Source organism: Nerophis lumbriciformis, linkage group LG16 (genome assembly GCF_033978685.3).
Source record: "Nerophis lumbriciformis linkage group LG16, RoL_Nlum_v2.1, whole genome shotgun sequence".
In the NCBI taxonomy this organism is placed as follows: domain Eukaryota; kingdom Metazoa; phylum Chordata; class Actinopteri; order Syngnathiformes; family Syngnathidae; genus Nerophis; species Nerophis lumbriciformis.
This window is the reverse complement of record NC_084563.2, coordinates 32,346,787-32,359,702: the sequence shown is the minus strand read 5'-3', so window position 1 is coordinate 32,359,702 and position 12,916 is coordinate 32,346,787. Positions and strand designations below refer to the sequence as shown.

Sequence of the window (12,916 nt, the reverse complement as noted above, 5' to 3'; positions counted from 1 at the left end):
GATTCTTAATCAATTCCAAAAAATCAAAAATCGTCAAGCTGAGAACAACAGCACATCACACTTCCCCCTTCACAATAATAGCGCGGTGTGCCACATCCGGTCCGGCTGTGCTAACAAAATTAATGTTTCAAAAAAGTACATTGCACAAGAATGATGTACTTATTGATACATTTACACAATTATTATGCTTTGATCTAAAATACTGGTCAACAATGTCCAAAAATGTATTGCAACAATTTTTTTTGCTTTTAATTAACAAACATTTTATTTATGGTGGTAAAATAATTCTCAAAAGGTAAAAAACTAAATTAAAAACAATTAAAACGGAAAAACAGAATGTTATTGTTTTATATTGTTATTGCTATTATTATTATTTAACTTGTTGTTGTTGTTTATTTGTTACTAATTTATATCCAGGTATTTTAAAACTACATTTAAAGTTGAGGTTTGGTGGTACAATAAATACTTACGTTTTCTAATTACCGTATTTTTCAGACTATAAGTCGTAGTTTTTTTCATAGTTTGGCCGGGCTCCAGTGCGATTTATATATGTTTTTTTCCTTCTTTATTATGCATTTTCGCCAGGTGCGACTTATACTCCGGTGCGACTTATACTCCGAAAAATACGGTAATGAAGAAGTGTGTAATTAATCGTGATTACAATATCAACCAAAAATAATTGTGGTTATTATTCTTGCCATAATCGTCCAGCCCTACTGCAGATTGTTATTATATATAGTCGAAGGCTTACAATTGTCTGTATAGACAAAATTTGACAATGATAATGTTGAACAGTTGAAAAGTTTATATTAATTGTGGCCAAATCTAGCACTGATGTAATCATAATATACAACAACAATGCAAGTAACCCTTTCAAACGCAATCATATTTTTCATTATTGCAGTACTTTGTACCATTGTGGTTGGAAGGTCAATAATTTAATTATGCTAAATAGGTGAACAAACATAAAAATCTATTTTAGCAAAAATTGCAGTTAAATAAATATTGAACATCTTGAAGTGCAGTTTTTTTTCCCCCAATTGGAATAACTGGGTCGGGTGGTTTGTTTTGTTGTCTTTTTTGTTGCAAATGCCATCGCGACGTACATGCTAGTTCGTCCGTGTTGATGGGCTCATATTGCTCATTCAGTTTGAAGATGAAATATTCCCACACATTGGCTTTAAAATCAACTTTTGTTACTTAGCAGTGCTTCTCAGTCGCGACTCGCGAGGCGCTGACAATGAATTCCGTGTGTAAGCTCGGGGCACCGACTGCTCCTTCGGAAACAAAGATTGTGAATGACTGACAAGAGGCTTCACTCTGTTCATTAAATTGTACTGTCAAATAAACGAGGTTGGCTTCTGATAGCGATGCACAGGGTGAGACCTCCTGAATCAATTTTGAAAGCCAAAAAACAAAGAAAAGAAAAAAACGCATACTTAGCAATTTATTGATGCTGGCAAAGTTATCAAGTTCATTTTCACTTATCGTTCATTTGATTGACTTTTCGGGCCAGGCCTACAATTGTATGAATTTGTAATGCCCATGGACATCGTATTTAATGCTTTTTAATGCCATCTAAGGCCTTATTTTTCGAAATAATTGCAATTCTTATTTGTGACGATTCTTAATCAATTCCAAAAAATCAAAAATCGATTAAAAAAAATATACAAATTTTCAAATCTGTCCTGTCCAGAAGCTCATATAGTTGATGTAGATCATGGGTGTCAAACTCTGACCCGCGGGCCAAATTTGACACCTTGAGGCAATATCAAATTAACATTAGAGCGGCGGTGCCGCTGTAACACCGCATTCACTGCTAATACTCATACTTGCCAACCCTCCCGATTTTCAGTGCCCCTCTCGAAAGTCTCCCGGGGTAACCATTCTCCCGAATTTCTCCCGATTTCCACCCGTACAACAATATTGGGGGTCTTAAAGGCACTGCCTTTAGCATACTCTACAACCTGTCATCACGTCTGCTTTCCCTCCATACAAACAGCGTGCCGGCCCCTGTCACATGATATATGCGGCTTCTACACACACATAAGTGAATGCAAGCACACTTGATCAACAGCCATACAGGTCACACAGAGGGTGGCCGCATAAACAACTTTAACAGTGTTACAAATATGCGCCACACTGTGAAACCACACCAAACAAGAATGACAAACACATTTCGGGAGAACATCCGCACCGTAACACAACATAAACACAACAGAACAAATACCCAGAACCCCTTGCAGCACTAACTCTTCCAGGGTGCTACAATATACACCCCCCGCTACCACCAAACCCCGCCAACCTGAGCCCCGACATTAATGAACTAGCATCCCAGAAAAGATGGCAGGTATCTGGCTTGGGCACATCAGATTAGATCAGTGTGTTGCAAACTGAGCAGTAAAAAGGCCTGAATGGTTGATTTATTCATTGTTATTTTATTTTCAAATTTATTAGCCTGTGGAAAAAGTTAATGTTGATATTTACCTCAGAAGGCTGCAAATAGAGAAGAGGCATTCAATTTTTTATTTAAATTGTATTTAATATACCATTGATATATTTTCGTTTGTTTTTTGAAAGTTGATTTTGCACTATTAAGTTATATAAGCGTTGCTTGTTCCATATTCAGTGTTAAAGCAAATCAGTGTAGCAAACTGAGCAATAATTAACGTTTTATTCCTGCCCTTTCTCTTGCTACTTCAAGGCTTCAATGTTTGATTCATTCATTATTTTATTTCCAAATGTATTATTAGCCTGTGGAAAATGTTTATTTTGATATTTACCTCAGAAGGCTGCGAATAGAAAAGAGGCATTCAATTTTTATTTACATTTTATTTGATATGCCACTGATATTTTTGAATTATTATTATTATTATTTGAAACTCGATTTTGCATGTCACTATAAAGTTGTTAAATATTCAATACAAAACTTGTTTGGGTCCCTATTAAAAGGTTAATTTGTTCAACCTTGGCCCGCGGCTTTGTTCAGTTTTAAATTTTGGCCCACTCTGTATTTGAGTTTGACACCCCTGATGTAGATGATCATATCTGCTGGACAGATTGACTTTAAAAAAGAGAAGTGTTGGATACTTCTCTTGTTGCTTTATTTCTATTTGACTTTATTAAATGTTTGGGTAGAATTTTATTTACCAAAACCAGTTTTCTTTTAAGTAATATAACAATTTATCAGAGCTGTTTGTCTTTTTTATGGAGGAATGTAGTGAATCACAGAACTGGCACCCAATGTTATTAAAAAACGTACTGATTTTGAATTGAGAAAGGATTCTGAATGGAATCGTGTGATGCCTAAAGATTCACAGCCCTACCTGTTGAGCACTCATTCACTCTGGTTTAAGACCTTCCTTCCTGTACCTGGCTTGGCGCCGTCGCCAGTAATGGCCTGCTGCAGCTGCCTGATGGCCTCCCTCTCCTCCTCACTACTTAGAGGCATCTTCAACTGATCAGGCTTCTTAGCAGCCTCGTCGGTCTCTATGGACTGTGAGGGGGACAATCGAGGCAAATGAATCAGGAGCGTTCCAACGTTGATGGTGATAATGACCTACTTTGACCAAGGGCAGGTACTCTGGGATCTTAACAATGGATAGAATTCTCCCCACAGCCTCCTCACAAAGATCCTGGAAGAGGAGTAACACAGTAGTGATGCGGCCTTATTTCTCTCTTTCTCTCACGTGTGTGCGTGACCTACCCTATCCGAGTAAGGAATGTTGTAAATGCCAGCAAAGAGTCGGGCGGTGCTGACGATAAAGCTGAAGTGCCTGAAAGGAAAAAGTACAGTTGGATCAGCCGAGATGTGAAGTGCGTAAAAGTTGCAACTAGATATCGACCGATATGTTTTTTTCAGAGCCGATACCGATTATTAACATGTTCAAACTGCTCCCACATAGTAGTGTTTTATGTCTCGTCTTAAGAGCCACTTTTATTCTCTGGCTTTTAACACTACGTGAGTTGTGTGGTCCTCTGTGTTTTTAAATTTAGATTTTTATTTATTGTTTTAATTGGTTTTCCCCTTTAAATCGTTTTTAATCATATTTATTTTTTATATTGTTTTATATGTATTTATTTTTTGTTTTTATTCAGTCATTGGTGGAGCTAAGGATAATATTTGAATATTGTTTTTCATATTGTTGTGCAACACTTTGGAAACATTTTTGTTGTTTAAATGTGCTATAACAAATAAAGTGGATTGGATTGGATTGATTATTAGTAGTCAAAGAGACTGATAACCGATATTTGGAGGTGATATTCATCCACAGTAGGGTTGTACGGTATACCGGTACTAATAAAGTATCTCGGTGCTAATCAATTGAAACCGGTACTGTTCTACAGCGCCGAGGCGCATGATGTTTAGTGTGTCAAAACGCACACACAAAGGACATACAAGCAATAACATCTTGGAGAGGAAGAATGGCAAAATACTACAATTCTACTGGTTAATAAAGAGGGTGCGTGAAGTGCAATATGGAGGTATTTGGGCTTCAAAACTAACAATAAAGGGGATGTTTTCAACACGGAGGCACCGCGTTGCAAGTACTATTTTACACCTTTCCTGCTTGTTGGCTACCAGACCGTGGTCGAGGACCGCAGGGGAGACGTTCCCTCCAGGACCGATGTTTTTACAACTTAGACTAAAAAATTCCTTTGTCCCACACGCCATCAGACTGTACAACTCCTCTCTGGGGGGGAAGGGGTACTAGGATGACAGGGGATGCAAAACAATAACAATTTTTCTTAAAAAGTGCAATACATTTTCATAACATGGTCACTACTGCCGAGTTTCTCTTGTTATATTCTTACTTTTACTGTTATGTTTTTACTCTTATTGATGCTTTTTATTTTTATTCTTATTGTTATATTTTCTATTTTATTTCCATATATACCCCCATTATTTACTTTTTAATTTCGTTCTCAATTCTGAACAATGCGGCTGGAATTTTAATTTTCCTGAAGGAATCAATAAAGTACTATCTATCTTTCTATCTAACTTGGTCACTTAATTTAATATTTCCACAGGGCACAACCGGACATCCACCATGCTACTAACACTCCTAAACATGCTAGCGCTACTTCTCCTCACTTGCCCACTCACTTACTCACTCCACATACTGCCATTTTTAAAAGGAGCGCGCACACACATATGCTACTCTCACAACAGCTGCTTTAAAACACACCTTGCCAAATGTGGCGATTAGTATTACCACCTTTGCTTCAAACCTAGGTAAACATTTAAATAGCAAGTATTCAGATCTGCACAAGGAGTTATAAAAAGCGACACGTAATAATGTAGTTGTTACACCAGTCCTGCTGTTCGGTCTGGTGCAGACTGTAGTCGAGGAGCACATTGAAGACGTTCCCTTCAGGGTCGATGCCATTTCAATGCCTTTTCATTTCTATTTTAACCTTGTCAAATTGTTCTTTGACTGTGAGTGTTTAATGTAGTGTAAGATTTTCTATTAAAATAAAGTAGTTCCCTTTATTTGGAAAAGTATCGATATACATGTTGATACGTTTTGGGACAACCCTAATCTGCAGTAAAAGTTATTAATTGTGAATAATATAGGTCAGTAAACAGCTGGACAAGGCTTTAAGTTGTTTTTTAACATTATTTTTTAGGAAATGTGGGACCAGTAGTGACATAATGTTTTTTGCGGCGCTAATGTTTAATTTAACAGCAAAAGACATCAAACACCTTAATTACGTGCGTCTAAGAGGAGCATCAACATTTGCATTTCAAAATCTCCTGGGAAAATTGGTAAAAATATGCGATTTTTTGTACATCCCAATAACTCACCATCTACTCCATTTTATAGCAGTTTTGCGGTATAAACATTGCAAATATTTAAATAAAAACAATTCTGGGCTCCTTCACGTAGATTATAGTTTTTTCAAGCTAGCTGACATTTCTTCCTGGATGTTACAGAAAGTATGAGAATGTGTGAGCTGCTGCCTGCTCTTCTTTACTTGTACAATAATATCCTGTTTGTTAAGATATTTACACAAAGTTTGGATTTTTGGCAGAGATATCTTTTCTGTCGTCTTCATGTCCATCCATCTCTGTCGCGTTATTTGACTGAATCACGGAACATGAAACTCTTGCGCTCCTTTAATGAGCTCACTACGAAACTCATATTCTCAAGTACCGTAATTTTCGGACTATAAATCGCGTTTTTTTTTATACTTTCATAGTCCGACTTATACTCAGGAGCGACTTATGTGTGAAATGATTAACACATTACCGTAAAATATCAAATAATATTATTTAGCTCATTCACGTAAGAGACTAGATGTATAAGATTTCATGGTATTTAGCGATTAGGAGTGACAGATTGTTTGGTAAACGTATAGCATGATCTATATGTTATAGTTATTTGAATGACTCTTACCATATGTTACGTTAACATACCAGTTGGTTATTTATGCCTCATATAACGTACACTTATTCAGCCTGTTGTTCACTATTCTTTATTTATTTTAGATTGCCTTTCAAATGTCTATTCTTGGTGTTAGGTTTTATCAAATAAATTTCCCCCATAAATGCGACTTATACTCCAGTGCGACTTATATATGTTTTTTCCTTCTTTATTATGCATTTTCGGCAGGTGCGACTTATACTCCGGTGCGACTTATACTCCGAAATATATGGTATATGTTTCTACTTTCTAGTAAAAATATCAAAACAACCTTATTAGCCAGCTAATCTCGGTCCTTCCCTTTATTTGCCTTACATTATTGTCTATTTATTGTTATTACTGTTTTCCTTTATTGCATATTTATTACTGTTTTTCTTAATAATTGCCGGGACTGGAGTCCAAATCTCGTACCGTACATGTGCAAATGTGTATGAGTATGACAACTAAAGTTCCTTGAAGTATAGCTAAAAACACCTTTTTAAATTGGTAATTTTAAGATCACTTTAAAGTTTTTAAAGCTTAAATAAAATGTCTTATTTCAGAAAATCTTAGCAAGACAATTTTGACTTGATCCAGAACTTTTTGCTCATAAGAAGTTATTTTTGCTTGTAATTTTTTTTTTTTGCTAATAAAGTATTTTTGCTTGTACAAAAAAAAAGATATTTGGGGAGAACTATTGACAATGAGAGTAATTTTCATTTTTAAAAAGGGGGACCTTTTCTAATACAGAGCAAAGGGCTGGTGCTTAAGCAGTGGTTACTACGGTACTATATACTACACAATATATCTATTTTTTAATACGGGTATTATATGAGAATATGTTGTAGCTGCTGACAAAGTTATGTCATTGTTGTAAAAAAAATAATTAAAAAAGGCAAATACCGATAGAAAAGACAGATACCGATACACGCCAAAAATGTAAAATGATCGGTTGGTCCTTAGTTGTAACGTCACCAGTAATTTACTTACATCGGGTCTTTTAGGTCAAATTCAATGGGGGCTGGTGGCCTTTTGGGGGACTGCCAAAACAAACCTAACACATGGAGAGAACATGAATGTTGGCAGTGGAAAGTGTTTCTGTATGTATTCTGGAGAACACGTACTTCCATCTTTTAGCCTGGTGTCCAGAGGGAAAGAGCGCAGAAGCTGCAAAGCCTATAAAAAAAGAGTCATTTAAGAGGTTAATAGTGCATAGCACATAAACAATGCACTGCAATACTATACAGTAAACGTGAAGGCTCATTGGTCAGATCATTAGGTACAGCTGCACAGTCCAGTGAGCGCTGTATCAAAATTGCACCTTTTAAAATATGTTACCGGTACTAATAATGCTGACTTTTGGTTGATGAGACACGTTCCTAACACACAATAGGAACAAAAGTATTGGGACAAGACATGGGTGTAGCTTGCCAACTTGAACCGAAAAAAGTGTCACTTGCTGGTACCTGGGAAATCAATGTCGATACCAATTTTCTGTATTTTTGTGTTCTTGTTTAAATAAATGTTAATATGTTTGATAATTATTATTGTTAACTGTCCAGTTGTTGCATCTTGTTTTCTAACAACTTCCGAGTCTCATTTGCAAGTATGCATTTATTTCACTTTGTCCCAGCTGTGTTACTGTAGTCAGGAAGTAGTCTTTGCCATTAAGTCCTACAAAGTGTTTATATTAGTATGTGCTTGGCGGTGATATTATGCAAGTAACGTCTTGTAAGTAACGTAACGTCCCGACGGCGATACAGAGTCTGACGCTCTTTTTAAACTTATTATTGCCCTAACGAATCAACAGCGGCCCTCATAGCGACACAGCACTGCCACCATTATGCACAGTTGCAGCAAACAAGGTTGCATTCACAAACCCACGGCATTATGAGCATCAATATTACAAAAGTCGCTTTTTGCATGTTCTGTATTGCTGCAATAATTGTAATTTGTTGTGGATTTTGTTACTTTTTTAATGTACTACTAAGTTATCACTTAATTTAAATAGTTTAAAACTATATCCATTACTAATCTGTTCAACTTGAATGTCATAAAATTTCTTAAGAATTAAAAGGATTTTGTGTATTTTTTTTTTATTTTTACGAAAATTCACCTCTTTAAGTACCGGTACCTGTTTAGGCACAGGCATTGTTTTTCCAGGTACGATTTGGTACTAGTGTTGGTTAAAATGTAAATGATACCCATTGAAACCGGCATGTAAAATTGCTAATGCTAACCAGTAGTATGTATATGGCAAATTCAAATGTAAATTAACATTGAGCTAGCACATTTTGAAAAGTGGAGCCTTACTTTTGAGCGCTTTCTATCAGGCATGCTTTCTTTTTTGGCATGAAAAATGGCAATATTACCTAGATGCAGTACGCTACGAATACGCTGTTTACCCGCCAAGCGCTTGAACCGCGACGTGATGTTACGTGCATTAAAAGGTATCAAAATATGGTACGGTTTGATTTTACGTGAATCAGTAACCGGTAGTACAGTACCCATCTTGGGACATATGACAAGGAGTACCGTATTTTCCGGACTATAGAGCGCAACGATATATAAGCTGCACCCACCAAATTTTTGAAGAAAATAATATTTTTACATATGTTAGCTGCACCGGACTATAAGCCACGGATATATACGTTGTGAAATTAGTTATTTACACAGAAAGATTCTGACCTAATGGTTTCCAAAATGTGTCTTTAACACGGCAGTAAAACGGCTGATCAAACAAAACAGAAGTTGTTGTCATGGACCCACTAGCTGCGCTAGGGCTGCGAATCTTTGGGTGTCCCACGATTCGATTCAATATCGATTCTTGGGGTCACGATTCGATTATAAATCGATTTTTTTCGATTCAACAACTATATTTTCCCGATTCAAAACAATTCTCTATTCATTCAATACATAGGATTTCAGCAGGATCTACCCCAGTCTGCTGACATGCAAGCAGAGTAGTAGATTTTTGTAAAAAGCTTTTATAATTGTAAAGGACAATGTTTTATCAACTGATTGCAATAATGTAAATTTGTTTTAACTATTACCGGTAAATGAACCAAAAATATGACTTATTTTATCTTTGCGAAAATATTGGACACAGTGTGTTGTCAAGCTTATGAGATGCGATGCAAGTGTAAGCCACTGTGACACTATTGTTCTTTTTTTTTTAAATTTTTTTTTTTTTTATAAATGTCTAATGATAATGTCAATGAGGGAATTTGAATCACTGCTATGTTGAAATTGTTACTAATATTGATACTGTTGTTGATAATATTAATTTTTGTTTCACTACTTTTGGATTGTTCTGTGTCGCGTTTGTGTCTCCTCTCAATTGCTCTGTTTATTGCAGTTCTGAGTGTTGCTGGGTCGGGTTTGGCTTTGGAATTGGATTGCATTGTTATGGTATTGCTTTGTATTATTTTGTTGGATTGATTAATTAAAAAAAAAAAGTAAATAAATAAAAATAAAAATAAAAATCGATTTAAAAAAAATGAGAATCGATACTGAATCGTATAACGTGAGAATCGCATTCGTATCAATTTTTTCCCACACCCCAAAGCTGCGCAACCTAGCTCTCCAATCAGACTCAATTACTTCACGGTGACGTGTTGGTGAATTTGTGAAACTGAATCAATACAAAAATAATGCCATTGTAAGGTAATAATACTAGCAGATAGACTTGTAAACATGTTAACATATTAGCTAATGCTAACGACGCTAGTTTTATTACATTACAAAAACACATAAAAATATGCATGACAACACTCCTACAGACATCACACATGGGACGGTTTAGTAAGAGTTGTTTTAGTTATATTGTAAAACATACAAACGTTGCTTGGAGTGATGAATGAAGAATCCATACGAGTAGAAAAGCTACGAGCGCCTAAACGACATAACGGCACTTCCGGTTGAAAGCTCAGTCTAAACAGAAGGGCAATATAGCACCTGCCGTGAGCAAACTCGTCCAAAAGATGGCGCCATAACACAAACAATAACACACCTATTTAGTGTCTTTGCATGTTTTTTTTTAAAGGGGAACATTATCACGATTTCAGAAGGGTTAAAACCATTAAAAATCAGTTCCCAGTGGCTTATTTTATTTTTCGAAGTTTTTTTCAAAATTTTACCCATCACGCAATAACCCTAAAAAAAGCTTCAAAGTGCCTGATTTTAACCATCGTTATATACACCCGTCCATTTTCCTGTGACGTCACACAGTGAGGCCGATACAAACAAACATGGCGGATAGAACAGCAAGTTTATAGCGACATTAGCTCGGATTCAGACTCGGATTTCAGCGGCTTAAGCGATTCAACAGATTACGCATGTATTGAAACGGATGGTTGTAGTGTGGAGGCAGGTAGCGAAAACGAAATTGAAGAAGAAACTGAAGCTATTGAGCCATATCGGTTTGAACCGTATGCAAGCGAAACCGACGAAAACGACACGACAGCCAGCGACACGGGAGAAAGTGAGGACAAATTCGGCAATCGCCTTCTAACAAACGATTGGTATGTGTTTGTTTGGCATTAAAGGAAACTAACAACTATGAACTAGGTTTACAGCATATGAAATACATTTGGCAACAACATGCACTTTGAGAGTGCAGACAGCCCAGTTTTCATCAATTAATATATTCTGTAGACATACCCTCACCCGCTCTCTTTTCCTGGGGTCTGGCGGCAGATTTCTTTGACTTGATCGTTGGAAATGCATCTGCTTTGAGTGTCGCCGGATATCCACACATTCTTGCCATCTCTGTCGTAGCATAGCTTTCGTCGGTAAAGCGTGCGGAACAAACGTCCAATTTCTTGCCACTTTTGCATCTTTGGGCCACTGGTGCAACTTGAATCCGTCCCTGTTCGTGTTGTTACACCCTCCGACAACACACCGACGAGGCATGATGTCTCCAAGGTACGGAAAACAGTCGAAAAAACGGAAAATAACAGAGCTGATTTTGACCCGCATTGCCGGCAGTAAGTCGGACACGTTTCCAGTGAGGGTTGGACTCCGCCAAGGCTGCCCTTTGTCACCGATTCTGTTCATAACTTTTATGGACAGAATTTCTAGGCGCAGTCAAGGCGTTGAGGGGATCCGGTTTGGTGGCTGCAGGATTAGGTCTCTGCTTTTTGCAGATGATGTGGTCCTGATGGCTTCATCTGGCCAGGATCTTCAGCTCTCGCTGGATCGGTTCGCAGCCGAGTGTGAAGCGACTGGGATGAGAATCAGCACCTCCAAGTCCGAGTCCATGGTTCTCGCCCGGAAAAGGGTGGAGTGCCATCTCCGGGTTGGGGAGGAGACCCTGCCCCAAGTGGAGGAGTTCAAGTACCTCGGAGTCTTGTTCACGAGGGAAGAGTGGATCGTGACATCGACAGGCGGATCGGTGCGGCATCTTCAGTAATGCGGACGCTGTATCGATCCGTTGTGGTGAAGAAGGAGCTGAGCCGGAAGGCAAAGCTCTCAATTTACCGATCGATCTACGTTCCCATCCTCACCTATGGTCATGAGCTTTGGGTTATGACCGAAAGGACAAGATCACGGGTACAAGCGGCCGAAATGAGCTTCCTCCGCCGGGTGGCGGGGCTCTCCCTTAGAGATAGGGTGAGAAGCTCTGTCATCCGGGGGGAGCTCAAAGTAAAGCCGCTGCTCCTCCACATCGAAAGGAGCCAGATGAGGTGGTTCGGGCATCTGGTCAGGATGCCACCCGATCGCCTTCCTCGGGAGGTGTTTAGGGCACGTCCGACCGGTAGGAGGCCACGGGGAAGACCCAGGACACGTTGGGAAGACTATGTCTCCCAGCTGGCCTGGGAACACCTCGGGATCCCCCGGGAGGAGCTGAACGAAGTGGCTGGGGAGAGGGAAGTCTGGGCTTCCCTGCTTAGGCTCCTGCCCCCGCGACCCGACCTCGGATAAGCGGAAGAAGATGGATGAATGGATGGATGGATTTGACTCGGTGTTTGTAATGTGTTTGAGAAAATGGCGGATTGCTTCCCGATGTGACGTCACAACTCTGAGAGCGAATAATAGAAAGGCGTTTAATTCGCCAAAATTCACCCATTTAGAGTTCGGAAATCGGTTAAAAAAATATATGGTCTTTTTTCTGCAACATCAAGGTATATATTGACGCTTACATAGGTCTGGTGATAATGTTCCCTTTTAAATAACTATTTGCATTATGGCTGTCAGCGAAGAAAAATCCATAATTTAGCTGCTCCGTTATACAAGCCGCAGTATTTAATAACTAGGAAAAAAGTAGCTCCTTATAGAATTTATTTTAGGGCGAGTCTGAAAATCAGCTGTACCTAATACAGACAGTTTATGTCAGGACAAATCATATGACTCATTACCTTTCTCTTGAAATACTTTTCAAATTTGAGCCTAGCCAAGACAATGCACTGTTGCCAATGGTGGGGCCGCCTGTTCAGCAGTTTAATGACTTGGAATGACCCCTCCAAACTGTCCCCCGCTTGCATCTTCTGCACAGACACACAAAAAAC

At 38.3% G+C, this 12,916-nt stretch overlaps 1 protein-coding gene across 4 annotated transcripts in view; it reads right to left on the bottom strand.

The window, feature by feature from the left end:
- Positions 1 to 12,916, bottom strand: part of uba6 (ubiquitin like modifier activating enzyme 6) — a 138,368-nt gene that overhangs the window by 50,391 nt on the left and 75,061 nt on the right. For all 4 annotated transcript variants that reach the window (XM_061977021.1, XM_061977023.1, XM_061977024.1 and 1 more), the window contains 6 exons: positions 12,767 to 12,895; positions 7,532 to 7,583; positions 7,398 to 7,461; positions 3,707 to 3,776; positions 3,564 to 3,635; positions 3,373 to 3,496 (listed from right to left, as the gene is read on the bottom strand). In XM_061977021.1, coding sequence (XP_061833005.1) covers positions 3,373 to 3,496; positions 3,564 to 3,635; positions 3,707 to 3,776; positions 7,398 to 7,461; positions 7,532 to 7,583; positions 12,767 to 12,895 — 511 coding nt within the window. The remainder of the gene's footprint in view (positions 1 to 3,372; positions 3,497 to 3,563; positions 3,636 to 3,706; positions 3,777 to 7,397; positions 7,462 to 7,531; positions 7,584 to 12,766; positions 12,896 to 12,916) is intronic.